The sequence below is a fragment of the Rhea pennata genome, chromosome 10, assembly GCF_028389875.1.
Source record: "Rhea pennata isolate bPtePen1 chromosome 10, bPtePen1.pri, whole genome shotgun sequence".
Taxonomy (NCBI): Eukaryota; Metazoa; Chordata; class Aves; order Rheiformes; family Rheidae; genus Rhea; species Rhea pennata.
The window spans coordinates 11212838-11232076 of NC_084672.1; the positions used below are offsets into that span (position 1 = coordinate 11212838).

At 44.1% G+C, this 19239-nt stretch overlaps 1 protein-coding gene across 3 annotated transcripts in view; it reads left to right on the plus strand.

Annotated features, from left to right (window-relative positions):
- Positions 1–3229: 3229 nt before the first annotated feature.
- HDGFL3 (HDGF like 3) overlaps positions 3230–19239 on the plus strand; it is a 39502-nt gene continuing 23492 nt past the window's right edge. For 2 of the 3 annotated variants that reach the window (XR_009959417.1, XM_062583595.1), the window contains exon 1: positions 3230–3380. Coding sequence is in view for 2 of the 3 variants with exons in the window: in XM_062583595.1 (XP_062439579.1) it covers positions 3297–3380 (84 nt within the window). In the remaining variant the exon portion in view is untranslated. The remainder of the gene's footprint in view (positions 3381–19239) is intronic. The other variant, XM_062583596.1, reaches the window with a different exon arrangement.

A 19239-nucleotide genomic window follows, 5' to 3' on the forward strand; every position in this document is an offset into this window, starting at 1 on the left:
TGTGCTCTGGTGTGTGTATAGCTCAATCTCAGAAGGATTTTAAGTGGGGAGGGCAAAAATTGTAAGGCAGCCCGTGATAGAATTTCAGAGGCAAATGTAATAAATTGTGTGACTTGTATATGTGGAATATAGACACATCTCACGAAATAGCAAGTGCAAGATGGCAGGATAAATAGGGTTCACATATAAGAGTCCACTTACAAATGTCCAACTTGTATGTGCAAAAATGTGATCATCAAATATTTCATGCAAAACTTCTGTATGTTTAAAATTTTATTCATGATTTTGGAAGGTGCTTTTGAAATCAGGCCTTTTATGCCCACATGCTCTTTTCTTACGGATTGAGCTACACTCCGTTGAATCAATTGAATTCTTTTGCTTTGAAAATTTTCAACGAGGTGTGTTGCCATATTTTCTGCTCATATTAAAGGCACGGGTGGAAGAGAGGAAATCATCAGGACCGGCCTAAAGCTTCTCAGTAGCTTAAGAATACTATTTCCTGAGAATTCTTGGGAAAGCAAAATGCAGTAGTGTGGTGGTGGCTTCAAAACAGTTACCTCAGATACCATCTGTCCAGTGTGACTCACAGCTTCGTTTCTGACCACACTCCAGGCCCTGCCACCTCTCTGCATGGTCCCGTTGGGCTTCTGCCTTGACTCCCTTCCCCTGCTAGTGCTCATCTATACCACCCTGCCTAGAAATACAACACCTCCCACTGATGGGAGGAGAAATGAGGGGGAAGTTGGTGGCATTCCTTTGGACAGTGTAGGTGGATATTAGCTGGGAAAGCCATGCTCCATCGCTGCCCCGGGTCTCCCTTGCTCACTGATGTGGGTTTGCTTCTGGGAGCAGCTGAGGTGTCTACGCCTAAAGCAGGCCCAGCTGCAACTTGTGTAGCCTTCGGACCTGGCTCGTTATAGAGCCCATGTATTAGCAAGCCCTGCACCACCACCACCAAACTTACAATCTGAAAGTGCTCCTAAACTGTTTGGAAGAAACACTCTTCACTTCCCCCCCCCCCTTTTTTTTCTGTGTATAAGTTAAATCCTTTTAGTAATAGCAGAAGAGAAGGAAATAGAATATATGTGACAGCAGAACTGACTCTAAGCAGAAGGTGTCAGGGTTTGTATGCTGGTATAGGTGGCTGACAGCACTATGCACATTAAAGAACTGTTTCTGCTAAGGTGGTTTTTTGTGTTGTTAGTATGTGTGAAGTATTTATTTCCTTTTTCATTTGTCAGCAGGAAAATTTGCTGCTTCTTATCCTTTCCCAGGAGCTTAACTATGGCTTGTCAGAGGAATTGTTCACGAAGTGCGTTTAAGAATTGCCTTAAACTCTCGAACTCCTGAACTGTGTCTTAAACTCTCAAGATCTGGGCAAAGCTGATCAGAATTCTTAACTTGGCAGCTTATTTACCCATTGCTGCCTAGACACAAGAGAAAAACAGAGCTGCAACCTTGCATCGTGTTCATGGGGCAAGTTTCCTCTGGAGCTCTAATAACTATCTTCGCTAAAGCGTAGAACCCTAGTTCATTCACTGCATCCTCCACTGGCACCACTGCGGGAACACTAGTAAAAATGTGGGTGTTTTGAGATGTTTTAGTGTTTAGGATCTAGTCAGTTCAAATTTTTCTATTTTGACATTAGCAATACATGTTTGCATGTATGTGTGTATAATCTGTAGAGTTTCCTTTGGAGAGAAATTGGAATACATCCTCCTCTTTCCTGATGTAAGGTCACCCAGTACGTTACTAGAAAGCTGTATTAATACCTGTACATGGAAAGCAAACACTTTCCACAGAAAAGCTCCACCTCCCTGCTAAGTATTGCCGAGGTAAGACCGGTTTGGAGAGGTAATAGAGGTATGAGAGGTAATAAACAACAAATAAAATTATCCTGAACAGATTCAAAACAGTGACCGCAAGCCCTACGCTGGGAGATTTGTATCAAATTTTTCTTAAGGGAATTTGAACTGAAACAAGGTATCTATTTAACAGGACGCAAAACCCTGCGTGCCGTGAAAGTGAAAGCGAGCGGGCTGCCGCATGCCTGTGGCGAAGGTGTCGGGCGAGGGGCAGCTCAGGCGCTGCTCTGGGTAGCTCAGGGGCACGTAACCACGCGTTGCCCAGCGCGCGCCGAATTTGTACTCCGCTGGTGGACGGGTGGTTCGGTTTTTCCCCCCAGCTACTCTGATGTCGGTGGCTGAACAGACGCTTCCCCTCGCGCAGACGGCACCAACGCGCGGCCCAGCGCCGGCCTCCAGCAGCCGCCGGCGGCCCGGGGCCACGGCCTCAGCGCCGGCCGCGCGAAGGCAGCCGCTGCCGCAGGCCTCCCGGCCTCCCCGCCGCCTCCTTTGCCCCTCCGGGCACTGCTACGGCACACGGCTGGTTTCGGGGCGCCGCAGGCGACACCTGCGAGCTAGAAGCGGCGGCACTGCGGCCCCGGCTGCCGAGCCGCCCGCGCCGAGGCCTCCCCTCGCGGGCGGCCACCACGGTCCCCGGTGCAGGCCGCGGCCCCGCGGGCGGGCAGGCCCCGGCGGCGAGCCCGCCCGCCCGGCGCTGGGCCTCTGTGGCGCGGCCTCCGGGGCCGGGGGGAGGCGCGGCGGGGCCTGCGGGGCCCGGCCCGCTGCGGCCCCTCGCCTCCATGTCGGGCGCGCTGAAGCACCACGTCGCGCTTCGGCGGGGAAGGCAGGGCCGCGAGCCGCGCTCTGCTCTCCTGTTTTCACAGAAAGCGATCTGTGTACCTAGAAAATAACAGGAAGGGAGCGCGCGGGAGGGGGCAGGCGCGCGCGGGGAGCGGGGGGGGGCGGAGAGGATGCTGTTTTCGGTCGCTGCCCGAGGAGTAATTCGGAGGAGACGGCTCCATCTTCGCGGGGCCGCGGCGGCGCGGCGGGGATGGAGCGGGCGGCGCAGGCAGCTCGCACGGGGGGGCCGCGGGCAGCGCCGCGCCCGCCCGCCCGCGGGTGAGGGCTCCCCGGCCGCCCCCGCCCGCCCGGCAGCCGGCTCCCTGGTAGCGGGGGCTGCTGGGGTTGTGTCCGAGGCCTCCCCCTCCCGCGCGTTCACACTCGCTCACACTCGCTCACACTCACGCACACCCCGTCTCTCCTCCCGCCGCCGCCGCCGCCGCCGCCGCCGCCGCGCGCGGCAATCGCCCGCGGCCCGGCGCTGCCGCCGCCGCCTGCGCCCCGCGCCCGGCGCGTCGCACCCCGCAGGGGCGGACCCGGCTGCCCCGCGGCCGCGCGTGTGGGGCGGGCGGGCGGGCGGCGGGGACACGGCGGCTCCCGAGGCGGCTCCCGATGGCTCGTCCGCGGCCCCGAGAATACAAGGCTGGAGACCTGGTGTTCGCCAAAATGAAGGGGTACCCGCACTGGCCGGCCCGGGTGAGTAGCGCCGCGCCGCGCCGCGCCCTGCCGCGGGGCCCGCCGCGGACGGCGCCGGGGCCGCGGACGGGCCGGGCCGGGCGCGGGCCGCGGCGAGGCGGCGGCGCCGCAGGCCGGGGCGCGGGTGCGCGCCCACCCCGCGGTTATTGTGCATCTTTTCTTTGATGTGCGGATTTCTCCCCGGCCCCCCGGGAGGAGGAGGGGGAGGAGGAGGAGGAGGAGGCGGAGGGGGAGGGAGGCGGAGGGGGACGAGCGCGGCTCGTACCTGGGCTGCTATGGCGGGCGGGAGGCGCCGCGCGGCCTCCCGCGGCCCGGCGCTCCCGGGGGCTGCCCGGCTGCCCCCCACCGCCGCCGGGCGCCGGCCGCGGGGCAGGGCGCCGCCGCCCGGGCCCGGGCCCGGGCCGGCCTCCGGGAGGGCCGAGGCGGGGGGGGGGGGGGGGGGGGGGTGGCGAGGCCTGGGGCCAGGCTGCGGGCACCTGGGGAGGGGACGAGGCCTGGGGGCGTGTGGGGAAGGGGTCAGGGCCTGGGGACACATGTGGGGCAGGAGGACAAGGCCTGGGGGATGCGTGGGGGAAAGGGGGCACGTCTTGGCGACAGCTGTGGGAAAGGGGACAGGGCCTGGGAGCACGTGGGGGGAAGGGGACAAGGCCTGGGGACACCTGTGAGGACGGGGACAGGGCCTGGGGACACGTGTGGAGAAGGGGACAGGGCCTGGGGTCACACAGGACGAGGCTAGTGCTGGGGGATACGCGTGGGGATGCGAACAAGGCTCGGGGCTGCATGGAGAAGGGGACAGGGCTGGGGACACGTGTGGAGGAGGGGACAGGGCTCGGGCAGCACAAGTGGAAGGAAGCCCTGGAATCAGGCTGCGGTTGTTGTTGGGTGGCGGATGCACAGGAAAGCACCGTGTTCCGGATGCTGGTGACGGCGGGAAACGTGGTTAGGTGTGAAGAGGTTGGGCTGAGGTGAAGCAGCATCTAGGTCTGAGGTGTGCGGTGCGTTAATCCAGGGTGTTGCCTTGCATATATCTCCTTGCCTACCCTGCTGTATGGTGGCTTTTGGGTTTGGGGCCTCCAGCTTAGGCACTGGCTTTGTTTTACTGTGTGGACTTTATTTGTTTTGTAGTCCTTTGTTATTTTTTATTTTAAGCTGCTGTGGTATAACCGAGGTGGAAAAGCATCGTGGCCATTTGGCAGTCAGATAAGCGCCCCATTGTATTCAAACATCCATGTTTGGTGCAGCCACAATAATGCAGAGCAGAGCTTTCTCCAGGGGGGTATGGTACCACGCATGGCACACTTACAAGGCTTGTCCCTTCCCTCCTTTTTGGTCACTGTTGTGTAAACTCATTGTGTAACACATGTTGTGTGAACTCATCAGCAGGCATCAGCCAGTGAGAGTCTATTTATTTGTTGTCTTTTCTAATCTTAGTGGGATGAACTGGTGGTGCTTTATGCCTTCGTTTTCTAGTCAAGGAAAGTTACTGATGTTTCTAGCCTGTAAGAGCATGAAAATAATAATATTGTGTACAATATGCAGGAAAATAGAATGGGGAGGATCAAGATAGTGACATTTAGCCTTACCTTTGAGAAGTGAGCACTGGAAAAGCTTGAGTGTAAGTGGTGAAAAGTGAATTGAAACACATTGTGAGTATAACAGAAAGCAGAAGTGGCAGTGAGCAGCAGGCACTATACAAGGAGTGAAGGCCAACGCCACAGATGTAATCTGTGAAAGAATAGTGAGAGGATGCTAAATGTCTAGAAGCATGTAAATAAGGTGGTGCATTCAATCATTTTGGCAGAGCAGACTAAAATTGTTATGCAAAAGACCTAACTTAATCAAAACTGTGTTTTTGTTATTTTACCATTATACCTGTTGGCAGATGTACTACCTAAAAAGTGGCAATTTATGTCAGCAGAACAGCAGGATCCACTGAAAACTGACTTCTTTCTTACCTCTGTCATGGTTTAATTTGCTGTGAAAATTTTAATGTGAACAGTTGAGACCATTACCACATTGAAACATGTTAATCCTTTTCCTTTTCAAGTCTTTGTAAAATTCCTATTTGTTTACCCAGAAGCAGAACAGAGTCTTTTGTTTTAATGACCTTTTCTCTCATTTAAAAAAAAATCATATAGTTATGCAAATGGTGATAGCCTTTGATGAGGTATCTAGATAGGTAGCTGAATGATAATAATGTCGAATGGAGTACATCTTCACTAGGAAAAAAATAGGTGTGCATAACTAACTTCCTTTGTGTGAACTAACAGGATGTAAAGTTCAAGTAAAGACAAAGCAGTTTCTAGTTTTAACATGACTTAGCAAGCTGAGGTAGGAGCTGTGGAGCTGCCCAGAGTTTACCAACAGATAGGAATCCAGTAGGCAGGCTAGGGGGGCATTAGTACTCGTTTTTAGGACACATGAGTGCCAAGAGGCACAGAATGGGCTCCTGTGCCATGTGATGCAGTTATATATAACTTCATGTTACATCAGGGTGATGTCTGCTCCTGAACTTGACATGTAACTCATTAAAAATATAGTTCATATGGTCCTTACTAGGACTTTACCCCATTTTGCTTGTGAGATTTTATCGGATGTGCACTGGCAATGCCTCTTCTTCGAGTGAAGGAAAAGCCCAGTGAGGACTCTAGTCTTCATTTTTTTCCCTGGGAAATATTACTGTGTACAAATGTGGCAAAGAAAGGAGTTAATTTTTAGTTGAGACTGCAGGTCAGATATTCTGATTAATTTAATGCCTTCTATCTAACGGATTCACTTGTTTCCAAATCCTTGAATGGTTGTTACCTAACTTTTTATTCATTATACAATCAGTGTGTTTGATCTTTGTGTCCTCATGCGAAAACCTACATGTTTTGTTCCAACATACTAGCTTAATAATAGAAGTAATAATACTTTTAAAAATCAGTGTTGTTATTGTCCCTTAAAAACAGTGCTTTGCATCTCTGAGACCTTTGGCAGGAATTTCCTATGCTAGAGCAAACTTCTTAAATTGTATTTAGTAAACCTGAAAAGTGTTAAAGCAGGGCTGTGTCTACTCCTGTAACAAAGTGTTGCACAGGCATACCTGACCTGTCTCTGAATCAACTGTGCTATTTTTTGTGCATGGGTAGAGTCATACAGAAAATCTAACTCAGATCCCAGAAGCAGTACAGCTGCATCAGGGCAGAACTGCACCTACCTCAATTACTCTTGCCTCTCAGTAGGTATAATGCTTATTGGCCAAGCCAGCTCCATGTGGCACTACACTGCAGACATACCTAGCATAGTTAGCAATCTCTAATCCCAGACCCCATTAGCTTTCCACCTCTTCTCTTTGGATTTAGGATCTAATGATCAGCAAGAACAAGACTAGCAAATTTGACTTCCAGCACAGTGAGGAACAAGACAAAAACTTATTTGAAGAAAGTAGCTAGATGGTGACTAGATGCAGAGGGACCATTGGAAAATTCTGCTTAAAAATTGATGGTGCATTATGGATGGCATTTAAAGTTTGTTTGTGAGCTGTTGTAGAATTAATTTGACAAGGACCAAATTCACCACACCTAGCCAGAACAGGAGTGGACAGTAAATCATACTTGTCTTATGAAAGATGTCACTTAGGTAATCTTGCCTTGAAGGTCTGCATTGTGTCTTGTTGTCATGTTTTCTTGGGCAAAGCCAAAACTTCCCTTGACTTGACTAGAGGACAGTGAATAGCTGAGTTTTGGCCCCAAGAGTAGTATTTAAATTTAATAATAAGAGTGGATAAAGCACTGGCAGCAGATTGGTATAGCATTTTTTTTAATGTTAACCTGTGATACCCGTTGTCCTAAGATGCACATCAAAAACATGGCCAGATTATCAGATGATGTAATCCAGTAAATAAGCAATTGTGTATCCAGGATGCATATGCGAAAGTAGAGGAAAGGTGCTCTTGTGGTTAAGGCATTGGATTGGCAGTTAGGAAATAAGGATTCAATTCATTCTACATTTTTGTGAGTGCCCTTTGCCTCTGAATCACTAAATCCGTCTGTGTCTTAGTTCCCCATGTGTAAAAAGATGGTTAACAACACTGTTTTATCGTTAGAAGGGTGTTGTAGAGACATAAATCACTAACGTTTTTGAGTTGCTTGGCTATTACCATGATAGGAGTTGTATTAGCACCTAAGTAGAAATCTCTTACTTCAGATATCCCAGTTTATCTAGGATAGATGTTCTAGTTTATTGAGAAATTGTCCCTTCAGTAGTCACTCAGATGAGATAAAAGGGGAAAACTAGTGGTAGATCAGAAAGATCAATAGTGGTGTTTGTTTTATGAGTGACCCTGAAGAAACAATAAGCACTTAGTTGCTGAAATTAGCTGCTGATTTAAAAATAGGAAGGAAGCTGTTAATGCAACTGAAGAGAGAGAGGACGAAAAAATCTGGAATGACCTCAATAAAATAAGAGCATGCCCAGGTGAACGGCTGATGCCGTTATCAAACAGAAATGTGGGATGATACAGCGGAGGAGGGAAGAACTAGATTTGAGTAAACTTGGATTGTTTGTGTAGGGACGGTTAAACTGATTTGAGACAGCACAAAAGCAACCCAAATAGGTAAAATAATGTATTTTAACATAAAACACACAAATGTTTAGACTTATTTAGAACATTTCATGTTATGGGGAGATCATAGCCTTTAAAGTGATAGTGTCACACTAACTATTATGCAGTTGTATTTACTGTCTTGGGAATCAGAATTTCCTGTTTTCTGGACTCCTTTTCTTGTGCTTCTCTTATCCAGTTCCTTTATTGCTGCTTTGAATTAACACTTACTTGAACTCCAGATTTGTTAGTTATCTGTCAACCGCTATATATAAACACCACTATTAAAAAGCATCTGCCAGTAGTGATGACAGAATGGCATTTGGGCACTTTCATGTATTAGGGTGGCAAATGGATATGGAATTTTCAGTGTATTGCATGTAGTAATATAAATAAATGCTGTCATTTTAATAGGAACTAGTGTCTGTGACAGGCTTGGCATCATGGACTACTTTCATAAAATGCAAGGTTTGTGCAATAATTTTTAGCTCTGTGCATTTTTTTATTATTATTGACTATGTCCCTGTACAGCAAGGCATGAAAGTAAGGCACCTTAAAGTAAGAACTCTAGTAATCTCGTAGAAAGACTTAAAGATAAAGACTTAAATGTAAGTATATGTAAAATATACTTACATATTTTGTTAGACTGTAGCCTAGAACAATAAGCTAGTAGTACTGTAGTGTTATAGTGTAATACTGTAGTGTTATAGTATATTATTAAAGATTATTAAAATAATTATTACTACAGAGTGACACAATTACAGAAGACTGTAAAAAAACAGTAAAAAAAAAACAATGTGAGGAAAAACTATTTTGTACACATACATAATCATTTTAGAAAATACACCTCTATCTCCCAGTTTTATGAAGGATGGATGGAGCCAGTGGGTTGATTGTGTGAAGCCGTCAGTGTAGCACCAAGGCCCAAGTTCTGACTCAGGTAAAATACAGGATATTTAACTAACAACAACTTCAGTCAGTTGTAATTGCAAGTATAACTGTTTGGAAATATCAAACTCTAAAACACACCATAGAAAAATACTCTGCATTTTAAGTGTTTGATATTTAAAACAGACCATTTATTTTCTTATTAGGATAAGGATAAGGGAAGGTAGGTTTTCCCTGGCAAAGTTTATCTTTTTTGGCAAAGAATGACAGGCAAAAATCAGATTAGATCCAGAAAACTTCAAAGGGTCCATTAGAAATAGACAACAGATCTTTCTCTATGTTTTTCTGCCAAAACTCAGTCTGCAATCTTTTGAGCTTTTCTCCTTGGCCATTTGGGACCTGTCCAGTCCTTTTCCATGTGCTTTTCTCTTTTTTCCCCTTTTGGTTGCTCTATATTGTGCCATCACTTTTGTTTCTAAATATGAGTGTCTTGTGATTTCTTCACCAATTCTTAGCTTCTTCCTGCTCTCCCCCTCTTTAATTATGCACCTACTCATATATCGCGCCTTGGAGTTCTGCAAGCAATTTTTCATGGCAGGAGGTCTCTGTTTCTTCCTTTCTGAGATCAGATGTGATTTTCTGATTAGCTGCAAAGGTCTATCTTTACTCAGGAACTAAATTTGAAGTTTGATACTTTGGGCAGCACTCCTATGGCTTCTGTTGTCATGCATCCAAAAAGGTCATATTTAAGGCAGTGAGTCTTTTATAGAACTGTTTCTTGCTTTCTCAACTTTTTGCGCCAGGTGAACACGTGTTGTTTAGATAACATGTGTTTAAATTTTCCTTTGCAGATACCTGGTCATATTTAGAGTAGGAGTGAGTGCCTTTTCAGTGACTTCATCAGCTCATTGAGTACTGTTTCCTTTGTTTCCTAAAACTAAAATAACAGGGAGTGAAATGGGAATTCTCCTAGTGTTCGGAAGGCGGGTAACCTCAATAATTTATGTTCTTTCTTCATAGTCTTGCATTCTGCTTTAAATACAACAGATTTCATCAGAAGATTGTCACTTTAAATGTATGGAATAATTTTTATATGTAAGATTGAAACATAACTTATGGTAAAACCTTTCCAGTGGCTCTTGTTTGGCAAACAAATCATTTAGAGGCCAAGATGTTCAGTGTTTGAAGTTAGCATAGGCTGTGAGATATGGGAACACTTCTGTAAAATTCAGTTCTTTAAAATATCTTTTCTTTTTAATAACCACCGCCAATTATGCAAGTCTGATCTTTTTTTATGTAGGTGACTATAGAGTAATATATGTTTTCCTGCAGTACCATATTTTGTAAGTCTAAAGGAAGCTAACCCGGATTGAAGACAGTTACCTCAAAAGTTTTGAAGTAAAAACCACTACAAGTTTTTCATAGCCATACAGTACAAGCTTTTTCTTAGGCTTTTTTCCCTGTGTAATTTTGACAGTACTGAATAATTTTCATCAACTAGTCTCACAGAAATTGTTGGATATATGCTTTGTCTGAAAGAAAGGTGCCCTTTTCACGGAAATCTGTAGTCTGTCAAGTCAATCTTTATGTTCCCTGCAGGAGGATTTAAGAAATATTAAGTTTGTGTTAAGTATGTTAAATGACAGATACCCTTTATTGTTTGAATTAAAAAAAGCCGTTAGGAACCCCAATTGGAAAGAGATTGTTTTAAGCATAGATGGCAAAACGAAGGCTGAGTTTTCAGTCTTAGCTCTGCATTTCCTGATTTCCCCATCATAATATTGCATTAACAATAGTCTTCCTGCATCTAGGGTAATAAAAGTCTTGTAGGCAAGTGATTGCTGACAGTAAGGATATATGGTTGTCATTTGAGGATAGATGAAAGGATTTCCAGATAATGCTGGAGAAGTGATGACAATGTAGAGAGCTTGGACATTTTCACTGTTTGAAATGGTGGTGTCTGAGCAGTAGAGGCCTTCCCACTGTATGCTTTGAGAGGCATCAGGGAGGACCAATCTGCCTGAGGCCTCTCAGTAATGCTGTAATTCAAATGATAAATATAGCAGCAGCCACTGGAAAGTAGCCTGTGTGGAAGAAGCAGGAAGAGGTGGTGGAGCCAGTTTTTTAAAGGTGTTAGGAATTAGATGAACATCAGTGCCTACCTATATCTTTAGGTACCTAAGTACTTTCAAAATCTGTTCTCTGTGTCATGTGTATCTCTGAGCTGCAGATGCTGTGGCTGTGCATGTGCACACATACACATACCTGTTCTGTCTATACACATACATATGTTCTGTGCATATGTATACACATACCAAAACAAAAGATAAAAGCTTAAAACATGGGTGTAACATGTTGCCACGGTAGTGTATCGCTTCACTCTGAACTCCAATAGAGGCAGCATCAACAGAAAAGGCCCCAGTAGTTTGGCTAATGCACAATAGGAACAACTAGAATAAACAGTTATTTAAAAGAATTCAAGAAATATTTGGCAGACAAGTGAGTATCATGAGGTAAAGTTTCTAAACCTTAAAGAAGGAAATGGATCCAGGCTCTCCTTGCGTCCTGCTCTCAGAAAGCCTGCGTTACTGGCTTTGGACTTCTGAGATTGTTTTGTTCTTTTGTGTAACAGCCAGTTCTAAGCCTGATAGAGAAATTGCAGATATACTGTAGATTTATGCTCAGATTTCCTTTGTTCGACTCAGATTGTTTGACAAGACAGTCTTGATAATACTCATTTTTACTTAAAGGATATATAAGACCTAGATCTGTTTTGTTTGTTTTGTTTTATATACTTTTTTTTTGTTCTGGAAAACAAAAACAAGGAAAGCAATTTGAGTAAGTACTCCAGAAACTTAAAAAAACAGTACACTTCCCACATTGTGATGTAGTTCCTGCTTCCCTGTTCTGAAGTTCCCTATCTTTCAGATGGTCTCAGGTCAACCCAAATATTATCTTTGGCATTACTGCTGCTTCAAGAAGACACATAATGTTCTTGGATTTCAGCAAGATTTAATCCATGTCTCCTGGCCTTTTGTAGAGCCCTGGTGAAATCTGAAAATGCCTTCACAGTCAACATAAAGGGAGGAGATGAGATTATGCTGTGCTCTGGATAATACAAAGCCTAAAGTTAGAAGGCACAGGTGCCCAGAAGGCTGTGGTCTCTACCTTAGAATAAAGCATTTAAATCTCTTTTGGTTTTCCATTAGCAGACTGGAATGATAATTAACATACATCTGTAGCCCTGCAAATACCAACTGGAAACAACTGTTTATTTTGCCTTGCAGCAGTGTGTAAAAACCTAGAGAGAGGCTATTTGCCAGCTCCACTTTGGCTGGTTGAACTGAAAGCATCGTGTAACAACAGAGCAAAAACAAAGCAAGGAGTATCATACACCAAAGAGTTCTTTAAGACCTCCAGTTAAAAAGGCAACCTATATACAGCAGAGTGAAAGAGTAGTCAGTGGGGCTGGGGAGGAGGGAAAAGATACCACATTGTGGGGACCTTACTGGGACCACTGCAGTGTCACTAATTCAGCTAGAAAACAGTGTGCCAGCCTTAGAAGTCACTAACTTTGTAGTCCTTGGACTTGGAAACACCTACCTGTGAAGCCACTTTTACAGCAGAAAAAAAATCTGAGACAATGGGTAAGAGACACCACGCAGAGACACCTAGCATCGGTTTGGAGATGCAGTCCAGGTGTGAAAGCAGGAAAGTGCAGGTGGAGGAGCTAATGTTGTAGTTGCAACGACTAATTCTGGAGTTACAGTCCTTTCTCTGATATGTTTATGTGTTCTACAGTAGAAAGTGATTGGATAGAAGCAGCTCTTTCTTTCTTGTTTTTCTTTGGCTCCATGAATCTTACCTTGTATGTTGTTCAAGCCTCCATAAAAGGGATGCTGAGAACCCACATTAATTCTCAGAGAACAGGCCGTCTTCCTCTGCTGAAGGATTAAATCTCCTATGTCTGAAAAACCCAAGGATCTGGGTTTCAGTTCCTGGCAATTACACTAATTGCTAACCTGTTGTTCATTAACTAGGAAGTAGTTCCTCCAGCTCCTCCTCCAGGTATCCTTCGGGAAACTTTGCACGTAGGGTACTTAACGGCTCACCTTTTCTTTGGAGTGTATTGGTAGCTTCCCACTGTGGCAGCCATGGGGTGTGTGAGAAGGGAAGGAAGGCCGTGTTCACGCTGGGTTTAAACTATTGTGTGCCATAGGTTTGCCATCCTGACAAAGCAGCACAAGCTGATTCCAGGAAGCAGAGCACTGCGCCGCTCAGGAAGGTTGTCTCCGTCCTCCCTGCTTAAGAAGTTCTGCCTTTCTGTTTTTCTACTGCTCGTACAGAGACCACCTAAGCACAACAGCTAAGGGGATCTCCAAAGCTGGAAGACAGAGGCAAGACTGCACCTCGTAGCAGAAATGAGGCTGTCTGCGCATGGGCTTTCTTCCTGGGGTGTCAGTTATTATTAATCACTCCGTGTAAATCAGTCCCTCCAGCCCATTGATTGCTTTTGTGAATGTGTGCACGTAAATGTGTGTGTGTTACCAGCCTTTTGGCAGTGTTGTGCACAGTACCAAAATAATTTTCCTGGGTGTGGTTACAGCATGGGACTCTTGTCTTCCGACTCTAGCAGGATGTGTGTTTGCATATGGGGACCAAATTGCCTTGACCTTTGCAGCGTATTGGCTCTTCCAGTATAGTTTGTGGTCCACTATTGGCTTCTTGTAGTATTACTGCTTCCAGCTTCTCTCTCTCTCATATTGTCAATACTTTTTCCCCAGATGTGTTAGCTTTTTTCTTTTGCAAGCTAAATTTCAGTTTGCTTTCAGCTTGTATTTCATGCTGACCTAGGATTCTGAGTCATTTCTCATAGTAGCTTTACCGTGACTGATTTTAGTGGAGTGACTACATATTTCTACATACATATGTAGAGCATAAGAAAGTATCTTTGTCTTGGTGTTTGCAGATGTTCCCAGTTTATTGTCCTGTGGTTCCTGTTTCAGAACATGGAAAGTGTTAAGTGAGGTGGCTCCTAGCAAGGAAAACACCTAAGCAAGGTTTCTGCTTGCAGACACTGCACCCTACTGTCATGGCATCTTTTGTCATTGTTATTTGCTTAAGCTAATTAATTGCTAGTTGATTTTCAGCACAGATGTCCTTGCTTCCATTTGAGCCACTGTAAATTTGTATTTCTGTAAGGATTTCTTGAGACACTGATATCTGCAATCCAATTAGGTAGCATTCGTTCAGGATTAATTGCCTGTGGAATTGTTTGCAGAATTGAGGTTCCCATGTCTTTAGCATCATCCTGCTATCACTCTGTTTCCTTATCCTCCAGCAGGCATGCGCTAGGGCATTTGATGTGCTTCATGAGAAGCCCTGTGCAGATCCAGTGGCAGGTTGGAGGCTTACTGTCCTAGTTGTTAGGAGTAGCGGAAGGAAGATGATGCCTATTCCAATAGTTTACTCTCTAAAGACCATGTCTCAAAGGAAGCAGACCAGTTTGACTGCATCAGGATTTCTTGATTTCAATACAATTGCTTGTAGGTGTAATGCCCTGCCTGTAGAAACATAAAATAACATTAGAGCCTGAGGGAGAGAGCAGACATCCATCTTAAAAAAGAAGAAGAAGAAGAAAAAAAAGATGACATTCCTTACTGCAGTGCCTTTCCAAATACCAGGGCTTTTGAAAAACATCAGTGGTGCAGCAAACTCAGCAGGTAATGCTTTTTGCATGGTGTCTGAATCAGGTGACTCGCATATGTTCACATTTTCAGGCACTTCTGCAGCTTTTTATCAGGAGATATTTTCTGAGATCTTCCTCTTTCACTTGTGCAAACTATTTTCCTTTGTCAATGTCAGTGTTTCTATCCACATGCTCACAGCTTTTGGAAGCAGGTAGCATAAAGTTATTAAAACTTATGGTTTGAATTTTAATGTCTGCAATGATATATCACCAGTAACAAGTTTCTTCTTTATATTAAAAATATTTTTTTCTCTGCATTTGTTTGAGCGACTCTGCTTCGGATCTTTTTATTGTTAAAGAAGCGGGTCAGTTTTCTGAGCAGGTTTCTTGAATTGGTGCTTCTGGTAAAATGACAGGTATTCTTATGTTAAGAGATGAAAGCAGATTAGAGAGGACACATTTGTCAGACAGGGCTCTTCAGCCAGCATTAAAATGCTATGAATGCTTTGTCCTTATATTTTGCAAATTTTTTTGTGCCGTCTCCTGCCTCACAAATAACGGGTTTAACCTGTGTATATGATTGCCACATTATTGTACTGGCTGGGAGCTGATTGTGCAAAGACGATGATTTTGTTTATACTACCAAACTGGATGCCCAGCTGCACTTGCAGGATCAGGCCCTTAGCTGTTAAGTTTTTAGAAGCCCAGAATAATAAAGATTTTAGTGACAATATGTTAAGATGAAATGCCAGCTTCTTTAGCAGATGGGGGAGCAAGGAGAGACAAAAGCTGTTTTACTTGCATATTATCTTCCAGAATGATACTGGCTTGGCAGTTTTTTTATGAGAAGCTTTTTTTTTTTTTTTTTTTTTTCTTCCCTGAAACATTTGCTGCTAGGTAAAGATGGTGTTAGTTTAGTTGTTTGTCAAATGCCAGCATTATAGTTGACCTAGTGTAATACAGAATATCGGGATAGTCACTGTAGCCAAAAGTTTGTTGTCTGCAAGATAGATATGATGAAAATGACTGCTGTTACGAATGCTGTGTGTGAGATTGAATTGGGGATCTTCAGCATTGAAAGACCGAGCAGTGTGTGCTAAAACTCTTCAGTTGTGAGGCACAGTGTGGATGCATGTTGTGTGGCATCATCAGAGCGTTAAAAAGTAAAGGCAGAAGATACCTAGAATGAAAAACTTGAACACTGACTGAAAGGCTTACGGTTGTATTCAACTGGTTTGTATGAGGTGTACATAAACACTGTATTTGGATCCCAGGATAAATTTGTACGTTTATTGTTCCCTAATGTCTTTCCCAGTTCTAGATGTGTATCTCATTAAACAAGTTCTCTTCTCTGTGTAATTGCCTTTTCCTAGTCATTTGCACAACATGAGTCAGAATAATACGCTGTTTCTTTACAGCTGCTTTACAAAACAAAATGGTAACTTGATTTAAAACAGGTTTTAAAACATGAGCTGCCATGGTTGCAGAATGGAGAGTGCTAAGCTCCCTTGCTTAGTATGAATGCCATTCCTGATTTAGAGGAAAACCATGTTTTAAAAAATTAATGTTCATGTATGTAGGAAAACGGCAATTACAGTTCTGCACATGTAATTTGCCCATATCCCTTTAAAATTGTTGTTCCTTGAAAATAAGTCCTCAGACTGCCACTCAAAGTCAGGTGTAGAAATGAGAGAGAAGAATGGTGGAATAGTCACAAGTCTTGGTGGTGTTTGGAGGAAGATAGAAAGTTAAAAATCAGGGACTTTTCAAAGAAACAGACTCTGCACTGAACTTTCACTTCTGTAACATAACTGTGGCTGAATCACATGTTTTTTAGGTAACTCATGGGTCTATGTTCATGGAAGCACTGTATTTCTGATAGGTTGTTTAAAAATAACACAAATACTTGAACATACCTCATAACACAAATTCAAGATGGGAAGTTAAAAAGTAAGTTTTAATCCTGCAAATCTATAAACATATAAGCAACTTAAAGTCCATGGTAAATCTGTTTAAATTAATGTCAAAGAGTACTCACATACTGAAAACTAGTATTTGTGATGTAGAATTTTTAATTATATGTTTTTTAGAATGATGGAAATGCCATCCTAGCTAGTCTGCTCGCTACCATATTGATGTATTCAACTTGTCTCTGACTTTAATGCCACTTATAGCTCTAAAAAAAATACATCTTTCTGTCTGTCACATTTTTATTATTACACTTGAGTAATTTTTTTCAACATGATTTAGTAATTAGGATTTAAATTCCTAGGTATGTGTGTACATGCTGGAGTGCTTTGAATGTTTTTATATAGTTTCCTTCCTGTAAGCTGCTGCTTGAGACTTTTTTTCTTTTTTGATGAAAATGTTCATTTTGATAAATAATGTTGTGCACCTCTTAGGGAGAGTCTATGTAAAATAAAGCAAAATGACATTTTTGGTCAAAAATAAATGAAGACTAAATGAAAACTGTCATTCTGTCATTTTGGAAGCAGAAAAATAGGCGGGTGGGAAGGTGTATGAAGTGGCTTGGAAAATCTCACTCCTGACTCTCTTTAGGCAGACAGATTAAAATTCCTAAGAGTTTAACCTAGACTGAGGGCTTTTGCTAAGAGAGTATCTGACAACATAATGACAGCTCCAGAAAATCAGCGCAGAGAGAGAAAGCAAACCCAGTAAAAACATGAAAGCTGGGCCTCACTGCTGTGCACAAGCCATTACAGCTTCATGAATCTCTTTTTGTTCAGCAGTTTTAGGGCCCCAGTCCACATGGGCAGAAGCTCCACATTCGCCAGTCTGCCAGTTTAGCTGGATGTTTTGTACCGTAGATGGTGGTTAAGGCTGGGGGAGTAATGAAAACAATTATTTACCGACAGTTGCTGTGTAGCAACCCTAGGCTTTCTGCAGACAGTGAGCTCCTCTGCAGGTACGAGTTTGCAGTTTATCAGCAGGCCAGACAGGAAGACCTTAGTTTGAATGAAAAATTACTGCAAAACACTCTACTGTTTCACTGGTTTTGTAATCAGAATTCATTGTTTTTCCCTTCCTTCAGACTGTGTTTATGTTGTTGTTCTCCATGTTACTTGCATCACAACAAAGTATTTGGTTTGTCTTCAGATGGTGTTTGAGAGATGATACCTATTACACAGCCCCAAAATCTGGGATCAGGCTTCTCCGTGAAGAGTCACAGTCCACCATGTTCACATGAGCACTGTAAGTGCTCCAATTTGGTGCTCTGACTGTGCCTGACCTTCCTCAGCCCTTGGCACTAGGAATGTAATGTCTGTTCAGGGACCTCCATCATACTCGCTGGCTGCAAAAAGATGCTTGCTTGGGTGGCTTCTGCACTGTCTACACAGCTCAGCCGATGGAGACAGGCTGGGCATGCAAAAGGAGGTTCACTCTGGGCTTAGGTAGGGAGCAGGTAAATTGGTTTATGAGACTGTAGAAGAAAAGGTTATGTTTTGAAGCAGTTGCTTAAATCCTGCAAATAGATGTTCTGGTTACACTCAGGTATTTAAGATCGTGAGTCTGTGTGGGCCTATGGGTCCACAGAAAGCCACATAGTAAAACCCAGTGTGCTCGTAGATGTCTCAGTAGTCACTCTTTGTCATCCATTCTGCTGAACCCAGCCTCAAAGGGCTGCAGGACACTAAAAATGTTCAGTGGTTTCAACAGACAAAGTTTTTGTGTTCTTTTCCAGATAACAGCAAGCATCTTTCTAACTGCATGCACTGGTTTGGTGACAAGGAGTGTTTCAGTCCTGATATACTCCTTAGCTACAGACCTGATGTGCACAGAACAGGCCACGGAGGACACGAGCAGGAAGGTTTTCTGTACCCAGAGGCCCAAGTGTTAGTTAAACCTCCCAAGTGTCAAACGTGGACCTGCACTAGCAGGAGCCTTAGGGCTGCAGCAGGAGAAGCAGATGGCTCCCTTCGTTGTCTCCAGTATGTTTGTGTCCACCCTTGCGTGAACTGGAGGATCGTGTTCTGGGGCCTGCGGTCGCTGTTGGTCACGTTTCCTTGCTCCAGATGAACTGAGCCGCAAGCCGTGCTGTCAACAGGGTTTGTGTACTGTGTGGGAAGCTGGAGCAAATACTGCACCAGGACTCCTGGTGCTCTTCAGCCTGGAAATTTTGTGCCATTCCAGTTTTTAATTGACTTCTTTTTTGGAAGTAAATTACATTGGAAAAGAAATAGTAAAATAAGCTAGCCAACTCAGGGAGATAGCAGTCTTCCAGAAATTTGCTTCCTCTTGGCTTTAAGTGTGCCGATATGGGTGAAAGGACTAGCAATGCCTCTTTTAATAAAAGTTTGAATTGTGGAATTTGGGATATGTGAAATAGATGAGCCTCGAGTATTAAAGTTGCTTGAGTGTATTTGGTCAAATGTCAACACCCTAGGCAGGCTGTGCCTGAATGAAATGGTTTTGATAAATTGACTGGCCGAAACATCTTATCTCATAAATACAACATTTTTCCTTAAAATCTTAAAAACAAACAAAATCAATGAAATAATAAATTCTCAGTGTAAATATTCCTCAGTCGCATGAGTTCTTGTACCATTCATCCACTCTTTCTAGGATGTGCGATACGCGAAGTGGTAGAATTTATCTGTGCATACTTTGGGCAAGAAGGTAGTATGATTTATAGTGTTGTTCTCGTTTACAAGAAGAGAATGGCAAGAAAGAAGTGT